The 11,231-nt window shown below is 42.7% G+C and overlaps 1 protein-coding gene across 4 annotated transcripts; it reads right to left on the reverse strand.

The window, feature by feature from the left end:
- Positions 1–627: 627 nt before the first annotated feature.
- CCNG2 (cyclin G2) lies at positions 628–10,486 on the reverse strand. Of its 4 annotated transcripts, XR_007477161.1 has the most exons (9): positions 10,346–10,486; positions 9,246–9,383; positions 8,463–8,600; positions 6,765–7,015; positions 6,494–6,572; positions 6,295–6,393; positions 3,569–3,774; positions 2,897–3,327; positions 628–2,078 (listed from the first exon to the last, which is right to left on the reverse strand). XR_007477161.1 is itself a non-coding variant. In XM_004280173.4 (8 exons), the coding sequence occupies exons 2-8, from the start codon at positions 9,381–9,383 to the stop codon at positions 1,955–1,957; spliced, it is 1,035 nt and encodes a 344-aa protein (XP_004280221.1). In that variant the 5' UTR covers positions 10,346–10,486; the 3' UTR covers positions 628–1,954. The 4 variants fall into 4 exon arrangements, 3 of the variants coding, with proteins under 3 accessions (XP_004280221.1, XP_004280222.1, XP_033262371.1); XM_004280173.4 differs by lacking the exon at positions 2,897–3,327; XM_004280174.2 differs by lacking the exons at positions 2,897–3,327; positions 10,346–10,486 and adding an exon at positions 9,467–10,131.
- Positions 10,487–11,231: the final 745 nt, after the last annotated feature.

An 11,231-nucleotide genomic window follows, 5' to 3' on the forward strand; every position in this document is an offset into this window, starting at 1 on the left:
CCCTATTGCCAGGGGAGAAGAGGTATTACATGAAAACCATATTCTGTGTATCTCATTTTCTAACCAACTAGAACAAACAAAGGTCTACAAAACCAAACTACATAGGGAAACCCATGCAAAAAAAAAAAAAAAAGGGTGGTGGAGGCCACCACTCGCAGATCAAGCCTAAAGCTTGGGAAAAAAGATCCAAAGAGCTAGAGGCTGGCAAGGTCCAGTCAAAGCTAACTCCCCTAGTGCTTATTCACCAAGAGGCCTTCTGAAGAGAAGTTGGCTTGTCTGCAGAGAGAGAAACTGTACTAACCTGCCAACGTGAGTATTCTGGTCTACTTGATACCTTTTGGCTTTCGCTATAAACTAATAGGCATTCAGGTTAATATGTCACTCTTTTAATATGAGTACACCCCAGAGAGAGGTCAACTCTCCAGTGACAGATTCACTTTCAGTATCTCCAAGGCTCAGGGCCAAACTGCAGTGAGGAAATACTACCTGGAGGACTTCTGGTAACCAGAGACAGGGCTTATCCTGGAGGCGCTCCAGCCTCACTTCAAGCCTCCCCTCTGAAATACAGCAAGCACCTTTTCTTTTTCACCAAAAAGGTAAAAATTAAAATGTGACTGTAAACAGGAGTACAATGCATTAATATTTTTATTTTGAGTTGTAATCTATTATTACTTCAAAAAGATTCACTTCAAAAAACATCCGATGGATGCTGACTTACCAATAAAAAAGTAAGTCATCGTTATATGATTTATAATACAGAATACACAATAAATTATATTTACATGCAATGACTAGACTATCACACACACGGTAAAAAAATACAGGATTTTTATGTACATTTTTAAAGATTTACATTTTCATATACAGTTTATAAAGTTTAAAAAAATTCTCTGTACAAAATCTCATGTGTACAGAGTTGATAAATCCCTATTCTTATGGCTGTACCACCACACAGATACGCTTAAAACTATAATACTACAAACACTCAGGTTTTTTTTTTTTTTACACTTCATATTCAGTCTTGGCACCCATGTACAATACCATTATTTTTGAAACGTGAATTACAAAGGAAATACAATGTAATCATGCAGACTTTTTTAATAGAAGAAAATGAGACAAAATGTGCTATTAGGTCAACATTTATCAATTCCATAGTTACCTAGTTCTGTTCAACTTGCTGCACTGCTCTCATACAGGTACATGCACACCTAGATTATGGATTGTTTTAAAAACATTAAAATAATACTATAGTCTGACAACACTTAATCATTAGGAATGCAACTATCCAACAACCCTAGTCTGTTGCTTATTTCTGTTTTGGCAGAAACCTCAAAGAAATGAAGATATTACATACCAAAATTCACAGAAATGTCAACATTATAATTCCTAAGTTTCTAGAGTCTGCATCAGATAGAACACTGATCATTTAAAAAAAACAAAAAAAAAAAGGTTTTTGACATTTAAGAGTATATTCTCTGCTCTGAGAATGGGGGGGAGAGAGAGAGATCTAAGATAAACCATTACAGGATTATCCACTGTCCCTGCTAAGGAAGCACTTGCACACTCCCAATCTGTTTCAGTAAAGACACCTGAAGGCTTTATAAAAAAGTTGACGCTACACTATTCAACTTTAAAAATCTTCTTGAAAAGTAATAAATTGAAGGTATCAGCACCTTCCCTCCTCCCCCACGTAGCTAAAGATCAAGGAGAAAAATAAAGTGCCAATGTCTGAAGTATTGTCAATTGTTTAAGAGGCACTAACCCATTTGATGGCTTAGGATTAAATATGAAAATAGGCCAGATCTGATCTGAATAATAAATAGAAGGTAGGTATTCCAGAGTCTATGCAATTCCTGCCTAGATGGGGGCTGCACCAGGAAACTACCTACTCCCCCATTTATTGCTTTGAAACCTGTACACACACTTTCATTTTGGACCCAGAACAATGAGATTTCTAAGACGGAAAGCACAGTGTCTGTGCCACTTTGAAGCTGAAGAAGAAAGTGCACTCCTGACCACTGTGAGGGGAGCTGCTGAGGCTCTCTTCTCCACAACTCATATCTTCACAAGAGTCCTCGCTAAAAGGAAAAACAGAGAGAAGAGGATCCCATCATTTAAAACACGTCTAAACGTCATACAGGCAAAATTAAACTGCTGAACAAGCAGCTCTAGTCTCAGGATTTTTACATTCAAAATTTAAGCTCTACAGTGACAAAATTTAACTTAGAAGGACTTCCTAAAGTGAAGTGTATTGTAAGCTCCTTAGAAAATACAGATTTGCTTAAGAGGTTTAAACAAATTACCACTTGCCAAACTATTATTCTTGTACCAAGTAATAACTCTGTCAGCAATAACTATAGAATTCTAAGTACTTTAAATCCAGTAAATGCAAACTAATGACAAAGATCTCCTATCACATGGTTTTGATGTCTTTCTTGCATCAATAATTGCATCACTGAACTTCTCAAATATCAAACTAAGAAACCAACGAGCTAGGAAAATGGAACTTATGGTCTCTTCTCCCTACAGCATAAAACGGTGAAATTCAATAAAATTAAATAATTCACTTTACCAACAAAAATAAACTCTGAATAAGACAACGGCATTTGACAAAACTAAAAATCTCTACAGAACTCTGCCGCATCAGTGGTGGTAGTTCCCTTTACTTTCAAGTCATTTAACCCGCAGCCTCTTTCCATAGGACCATTTTAGAAATTCATACTAATGTTAAAAAAACCCAGAATGCTGTTTTCTTAACTAAACTGTATTTCAAAAAGCAAAAAAGATGGGAAACAACCAGTTTTTTTAAACAGGAGCAATGAAATAAGTCAGAGAACAACAAATACTGTATGATCTCACTTATATGTGGAATCTGAAAACACAAAACAGAACTCACAGATGCAGAGAACAGATGGGTGGTTGCCGGAGTTGGGGGTAGGGGGTGGTAGATGAAGGTGGTCAAAAGGTACAAACTTCCAGTTATAAGTCCCGGGGAGGTAATGACGTATGGGATGCTGGTTTTTGTTGTTGTTGTTTTGTTTTTTAAATTTGTATTTTATTTATTTATTTTTGGCTGTGTTGGATGGATCTTCATTGCTGCACATGGGCTTTCTCTAGTTGCAGCGAGCAGGGGCTACTCTTCGTTTAGGTGTGCAGGCTTCTCATGGCGGTGGCTTCTCTTGTTGCAGAGCACAGGCTCTAGGAGCATGGGCTTCGGTAGTTGTGGCTCGCGGGCTCTAGAGTGCAGGCTCAGTAGTTGTGGCGCACGGGCTTAGTTGCTCCGCGGCATGAGGGATCTTCCCGGACCAGGGCTCGAACCTGCGTCCCCTGCATTGGCAGGCGGATTCTTAACCACTGCACCACCAGGGAAGCCCCTGTTGTTGTTTTTTAATAAAGAAAAAAAGTGGGGGGGGGGGCACACTTCCGAACTATTGCCTATTTTAATAAAACTACTTCTGGTTAATTTTCTTACCCAAAGAAATGATGCTATCAGAGCTAGGGGCTCTAATACACAAAAATCAGTAACATTTAGTCTGCGGAAGTGTCATTAGTCAAGGAACCTGCTTACCTTTCACTTTCATCAAAACACCCCACCTCCGGTATTGTGGGCAACTCAGGAACACTATAGTAGCTATTGTGGAGGTTCTGGGCTGTGCGCCTTGAAACAATCCAAACCAACTTCTTAAGGTCTGGTTTGCAACATTCAGGAGAAGAATATTCAGCTAGGCATTTAGAAACTAACTCCCTCCAGTAAACAAACTCGGAGTCATTAACCTGAAAAAAATATTTAAATGAAGAGGTTATGACGGCGGTTCCCAAACCTTGCCACACCTTGGAATCACCCTGCGATCCTTAAAAAACACCTGGCTCCCACCCTCAGATACTCTTATTTAATTGATATGAGGTGTCATCTGGGCATCAAGGGTTTTTAAAGCTCCCCAGGTGATTCTAATGTGCAGTCAAAATTTGGTAACCACTGCTTTAGGGGAGGAGCACCACAGGTATAAATCGTTTACATAGGATTCAATACAGAGAATACTCTGCCTGTCTTAAGAAAGCACACTAACCTAAAAACACTAGGTCTGTTAATAAATCAATTATCAAGTATATACTTTGACAGTCGCAATGCAAAGGAATTTAACATAACTTATGTTTCTGTAACATAGCATGACTTGGATTGCTAAAATACGCATTTACATTAAGACACCAGATATATGCAAATGGAGAAGTTGGCAGTGTGAGAGAAGAGGAATTCCCCCAGAAGGGCACAGTTCCTCCACCACTGGGGAGTGCCCTAATTTATTTCATGGAATCAATTTTCACCGAAGATGTTTCCAAATGACATTATTATAAAAGGTTTAGATTCAAACTAGTAAATTCGTGATTAAAACAAAAGCTGGAAGTTACGTATTAAAACAAAATGCTTCACGTTGCATGTACTTGACCACAAAACAGATGATGATTTTATATCATCTTGGCCTCCATTTCCACCTAATCCAGTCACATCTTAATCCCCTGGTAGCCTGGCTTCTACCACTCTCTTATTCTCCTGACATCACCTCCTACATCTCCTACGTGGGGAAACTGCCAACACTGAAAACCCAGAGTTTTAATCAACCGCTAAGCAAAGGACTCCCCAAAATTTCTTACGGTTTCAACTATTATTTCCTCATGGGAAATTGCTAATCTCAATCTCCAACTATAATTTATCTGGAGTTTTTAGTCCAGACTGCCAAGTATCTGCTAGACATCTACCTATCTGAAAGGTATACAAGTACCTAAAATCATACTTCTTTGATCACAGTTAACTTCTCTCCAATTTCCCTCAATGGTACCAATATTCTCTCCACCATTAGGTCCAAATCTTGGTCATTCGTGACTCTTTGCCTCATTTCCATGCTTGGCCTCTAAAAACCACTGAGTTGGGTGTACTACTTCCTGCTTGTGACTATCACCTAGATATTCTATCTACAAACCTACCCTAAAATGATTCCCAAACCCTTCTAGTCCACCAGCTTCCTAGCCGTAAGCCTTTGCTGCCCAAACTTCCACTGTCTAAGATTGTTTTGGTAGAACCAGGTTCCAAGTCATTGTTCCTCTCACGGTCTACCCTACTTCTCTGCTAACCAAATCCCGAACTATTGCTTATGTTCAGACACAGACCCTACAGGACTGCGACACAGAACAGTAAATGACAGAACACCCTGCTTCGTGTTCAGTTCCATACTTCTCCAACTAGACTATCAGTGTAAGAAAAAGGACTGTGCTTATGTTTGGTTTACACCTCTTTATGATTGAAAAAACTTATCAGGCTAGCCTGACAAAGGAGTTTAAAAGAAAAACATAGCCAGGGCTTCCCTGGTGGTGCAGTGGTTGACAGTCCGCCTGCTGATACAGGGGACACGGGTTCGTGCCCCGGTCCAGGAAGATCCCACATGCCGTGGAGCAGCTAGGCCCATGAGCCATGGCCACTGAGCCTGTGAATCCGGAGCCTGTGCTCTGCAACAGGAGAGGCCACAACAGTGAGAGGCCCGTGTACCGCAAAAAAAAACAAAAACAAAAAACAACATAGCTGATGTTATCTTGGTAATGCTACTAAAGGGACGATGACTCAGTCCTACAGATGTAATGGGATGCCATTCGTGCATTTACTAACTCTACTTCTTAATATGCGTTTTATTTTTTAATAAATTTATTTTTTATTTTTGGCTGTGTTGGGTCTTCGTTGCTACACACAGGCTTTCTTTAGCTGTGGCGAGCGGGGGCTACTCTTCGTTGCAGAGCACGGGCTTCTCATTGTGGTGGCTTCTCTTGTTGCGGAGCACGGGCTCAGCAGTTGCGGCTCGTGGGCTCTAGAGCACAGGCTCATGTGGAGCATGGGCTTAGTTGCTCTGCGGCATGTGGGATGCTCCTGGACTAGGGCTCAAACCCGTGTCCCCTGCATTGGCAGGTGGATTCCTAACCACTGCGCCACCAGGGAAGCCCTTAATACGCATTTTAGAACAACGTGCGTGGGGCAATGTAGACCGCTGTATTACCAACTGGCAAGAAGACTACAGAAGGGATGTCTAAACGCAGAAAGAAGCTAGCCTAAGTGACCAGGTTCCCTTCCAGCTTAATACTGTCTGGGTTGAAGCTGCATTTGTAGAACATCAACACTTAAGATACAAGAATAAATGAGTAACAGTTAAGAGCCCCATAAAGTGTTACTTAATGATTAAGTCACTACAGAAAAGATAAAATAAGACACTACGAAAAAACTTGCTTTAAAGAATAAGTTCTGAAGATATTTACCTTGGAATGTTTTTTAACAAGCAGGAGAATTTCCAATAATTCAATGGATTTCAAAGTTTCTACTTCCAAATTGAGAAGGCACAAAGCTAATACAGATGGCTACAAGAAAAAAAGAAAAATAATTTTTTTAATTCAAAATGGAAACTGCAGGGGGAAAAACAGAAACTGTGAGATATATATAAGAAAGAAATTGACTTACTTTTGCTTTTGAAAAGATAAGTCGGCAGCAGCAAGCTTTCAGCTGAGCTTCCAGTTTATCAAGGCTCAGTATTTCTTTCCTATACAATGAAAAGAAAGAACAAAATATTTATTTATTAAACTTCTAAAGATTTAAACAATTCTAAGGATTTATTAAAAGTCCAGGCTGAAAGTTTGGAGCAGGTAAAAACAAATTTCACTAGAGTTCTAATTCTTTACTGTTACTTATAGCAATGCTCAAGTAGAAAATCTTAATTTTTAATCCCACCTACCTTTCTGAAGTATGACAAAGTACTATAGTATGGTATAAGTGCAAAAAGTTTAAGGCAGTAGTAGCTTCCAATTCATAGTGCAATTTTTCTGAAATGATTTTTTCCATCCGTTTTATGTCAGAAGCAGTACATTTACATTGGCTAATCCGGATTACATCAAGAGTAGACGGAATATTGCATTCTTCTTCAACTATTCTAGCAGCCAGCAAAAAACAACAGACTCCAATGCAAGACAAATGTTTAGGTTTCACCTGAAAAACAAAGAACAAAACATTTCTTCCAACAATTGTCACTTTAACTTAGCAAAGCACACACTTAAAAGAATATTGTAATGAGCCCCTATTCTTAAGACAGAACACAATCAAGCTGCTTCCCCGTACTTACCCTTACACACAGTTATACTTAATCGTTTTTACATTTTAAGCTCTCTTAACCTCCCTTTAAAAAACAAAAAAGACATTTTCAGCATTTAAATTACTTAATTTAAATGCAGGTAAAAATTTTTAATGCAAGTTCAAAAGCTAGGTTTCTCACAGTTAGACATTATATTTCAAACTTATGAAATTCATAATAGTACAACCTCCCCCAAAATAAATTAAGCCTTCCAATACCAAGAAAATATACTTCTTTGGATATAAAAATAATACATTCATCTTTGTATCTTCTTATCTATTTAAGAATCATCCCATACTTCACTGCAAATTTCCCCAAGAGAGATATTGCATCAGATGTGCAGAGTAGAGCATATGTACAAGCTGCCACGGACAGATGGCTTCCCTTTTCAGTGCCCTGAAAACTGACCCAGCAGCTGACAGCAATCCTACTGGCAGAAGTATCACCACATTTAACAGTTACTGGTAATTGTTTTTTTTTAATTTATTTTTTATTGAAGTATAGCTGAATTACAATGTTAATTACTGCTGTACAGCAAAGTGATTCAGTTATACCTATATATACACATTCTTTTTCATATTCTTTTCCATTATGGTTTACCACAGGATATTGAATATAGTTCCCTGTGCCATACAGTAGGACCTTGTTGTTTATCCATTCTCTATATACTAGTTTGCATCTGCCAATCCCAAACTCCCACTCCTACCCTCTCCCACTCCCCTCCCCCTGGCAACCACCAGTCTACTCTCTATGTCCCTGATTCTGTTTCTGTTTCACTGATAGGTTCATTTGTGTCATATTTTGGATTCCACATAAAAGTGATATCATATGACTTGCTGGTAATTGTTAATGAGACTGTGGCTCCCTGCTTGGAAAAGATTTCTCATAGTGAAGGCAATAGGTCCCCTTTAACATACTGCTATACTTCCATTTGCCATGTTTCAAGTGTTTAAAAACACCTAGGCTCAACAGAAACATAACAGAAGATGAAAATATGAAAACCTTATTTTGAGAGCTATGTATATAGAAACACCTAAAAAAACAGTAGTCTTCATTTTTTCACATCCTTAAAGAGAAGGTATGTAAGAGGTACAGGAAAACCTAACTTAAGATACAATAATACGCTTACTTTTGTAGTCTCTTAATCCGGACTAAAGATCACAATTCCAAATATTAAAAATGTTTATGTATAGTGACATAATTACATTCATTTGCCAAATATTTCCTGAAACCTTGTATTCTAGGCATCGTGCTAGGCACTGGGTATAAAAAAATGAAGTTTTATTTATAAAAACGATGAAATACCTTCATAAGAGCCAAGAATCTGTCCAAAATATTGACAGCCAGGACAAAAGTTTCAGTGCAAGATCCAAAAAAGTTGGTTAAACTCCTTAAATCTTCTACTTTGGCATTTCTCAATCTTGGACACAAAGTGTTATCATTCTGCAACAAAAACCAAGAGCCAAAGTTTATGACTGTCTTAGAACTACAATGGACAATACACACAGATTCAAATAAGGTAATTTTTTCCCCTGCATCTTCAAGAATACAAAGCACTACAATTTTTCAGATACAAAATGTGTATACAACACTGCTTTTTAAAAATATACATCATAAAAGACATTCAGCAATTCAATATAAAGCAAACTGTTGCCACACTTCCAGAGGATAAGAGCAAACATAATTCAATTCCCTTGTAATGGACATCTAGAAGATTCCTTGCTTGTTTTCTTTAAAAAAAAAAAATCACTTAAGAGCCTGCTATACAGAAGTATTGCATAGGCAGAGGGTATTTCCACAAATGACCTGCTCAATTCCCAGGGAGTCTCCCACTCTGAAGCTGCAGGCTGGGGGGGTGCCACATTTGAAGCCACACTTCCCTAGATTTAGTATCACTCTCATTCTTGCTAAGAAACAAAAGCATGACCCTGTATTAAGATTTATCTTAGTACTCTAGGACGACCACTTGTGGTCTTAAGAAACTTTGCAGCCTTTAGTCTAGATTCAACTAAAAAAAAAAAAAAAAATTAAAGTTATCTGCCCAAGCCCTGTCAGCGACTAGAGCAAGTTATCTTTCCTGGGACTTACCTCCGGGGTAGCCTCGATCAAGCTCAGCCCTTTTTCTCGAGGTTGGAATCTCTGTTCCTGTTCTAGGTAGAGGTTCAACAATCCGAAGAGCTGGACCCCTTCACGACCGGCCAAGTACTCTGCCCCCAAATCCTTCATCTGTAGCAAAGACACCACACACAGTTAGAATGTATCCTGGAGGGCGGGGGGAGGGGGAAGCACAAAAGAGCTGGGGCCAATACCTCCAGCGAGGGGCGCCCCAGCACACCCCAGAGAAAAGCGGGTGAGGGCACCAGTCACGTCCAGCCGAACCCCGGAGCAATCCTCCCCCACCGCCAGGGAGGTGTGGCAGGGGGAGGGGCCGTGGTCACGTCCGCCGGCTAGCGCTGGGTCAGACCGGCCAGCCCCGGTCTCCCAGCTGCTTCACAAACAGGAAACTGTCCTCTGGCGGCCGTGTTCGGACGGTCCGCCCCACCTGAAGTCGCGGGCGGAGGGGTTTCTGCCCAGTGGAACGCACTGGGGGCTCCGAGTGCTGCGGGTCCGGGAGGTAGGGGCTTTGCACAACGTGGGGGGAGGGAAAGTCTCGCGACTGAACAAAGAACCGGAGGGAGGAGACTCCCGAGCCCCGCCCCTCCCGCGGAGCCCATTTCCAGAAGCCCCTCTCGCTGGAGTCCGGCCCCAAAGCCTTCCCCATCCGCTTCGGCAGCGCCTCCTCCGAACAAAACCCGAGGGGCAGAGACCTAGGTCCCAGAGAGCGCTGGGGTGGCGCGGCCCACCCGGTCGGCAGCCCGCCCCGTGCCCAGACAATACCCTTCCATCCACCGATGCCCTGATTCCGCAACTCTGCGGAGACCCGGAGCTGTCAATCCAAGAAGAACCACCCCAGCGAGCCACCGTGACAAAATGAGGGAGGGGGGGACACCAAAGAACTGTCTTCAGCCTCCTCGACCCTCCATCCATCCATCCCATCAGCATCTCTCCGCCTTTGGGCGCCCACTGCCCCAGGGCTGAGGGCAGAACCGGAATCGCTCCCCAAGCTGAGGGGTGGGCACTCTGACATCCCTCTTCGCAGTCCCGACCATGAACAAAGAAGCCCCGCGATCCCGGGTGGGCCCACTCACCGTGCTGGAGCCGCGCCTCCACCGGCCCGCGGCGTCACGGTCGGATGGGACTGGGTGCGGCGGGGACGTCCGGACCTGCCTCCGAGGTCAGGGACCCGCCGCCTCAGTGGTGCCCCCGACCGGCATCCGACCCTTCCCCCCTGCCACCGCCGCCTCGGCCTCACAGCCCCGGCTTCATCCCACTCCCCGCGCGCCCACCCTCCGGCTGGGGCGCTGCGCCGGTCCCTCAAGCCCAGCCCCACTATGGGTTCCACCGCCGCTGACGCTGCCACCACCGCGGAGGCCCCAACAAAACCCCTTGTTTTTGTTTTGAGTTTCCGACGCCCCCAAGGGGGCGGGGCACGTGACTCCCCGCGGAGGGATCCGCCGCCTCCTCAACAGACTTTGAAAAAGAGTCCCTCCCCTAAGTGTACATCTCCAGCCAGCTTTGTAGCCTCGTCGACTCGCCTTTGCTTTACTGAGCCACTCCTCCCTCCCAAGGAGGAGGATGGAATTTGGGCACGGCCTTATTCCTCGATTGATCCTACGGAGGAAGGAAAGGGAGTGATAGGCGTGAGGGGCGGAAGGAGATAGTTTCTGGTCGCATTGCACCTTTTAAAGGTCCCCGATTTGTTTTGTTTTCTCTGTTTTGAAAAGTCCGCCCAAAGTAGCGGGCTCCCCGATTGGATATCGGTGGGGGGCGAGTAGGATGCTGAAGCTCTGATTCAGTCTCGAATCCGGATTGGCTAACTGATTATCCTTTGAGCCCTCTGATTGGTTTTCACTGTATCCTGCGCTTCTATCTGCCTCAGGGCCTTAGCAACTCTGGTGTCTGGATTGCGCATGCCTGGGTGGACCACTTCGGAGAAATTCACTAACCTGCCCAGGGGTCTGTACCTTCCCACCG

The sequence above is a fragment of the Orcinus orca genome, chromosome 4, assembly GCF_937001465.1.
Source record: "Orcinus orca chromosome 4, mOrcOrc1.1, whole genome shotgun sequence".
NCBI classification, from domain to species: Eukaryota; Metazoa; Chordata; class Mammalia; order Artiodactyla; family Delphinidae; genus Orcinus; species Orcinus orca.

Excerpts from the sequence above, each read along its gene's own strand:
- CCNG2 (XM_004280173.4), bottom strand. The coding sequence starts at position 9,383 with ATGAAGGATTTGGGGGCAGAGTACTTGGCCGGTCGTGAAGGGGTCCAG. Across the intron at positions 7,016-8,462 it reads GATTCTTGGCTCTTATGAAG|GTGAAACCTAAACATTTGTC; the intron begins GTATTTCATCGT and ends TTTGTTTTTCAG. Across the intron at positions 6,394-6,493 it reads TTATCTTTTCAAAAGCAAAA|CCATCTGTATTAGCTTTGTG; the intron begins GTAAGTCAATTT and ends TTTTTCTTGTAG.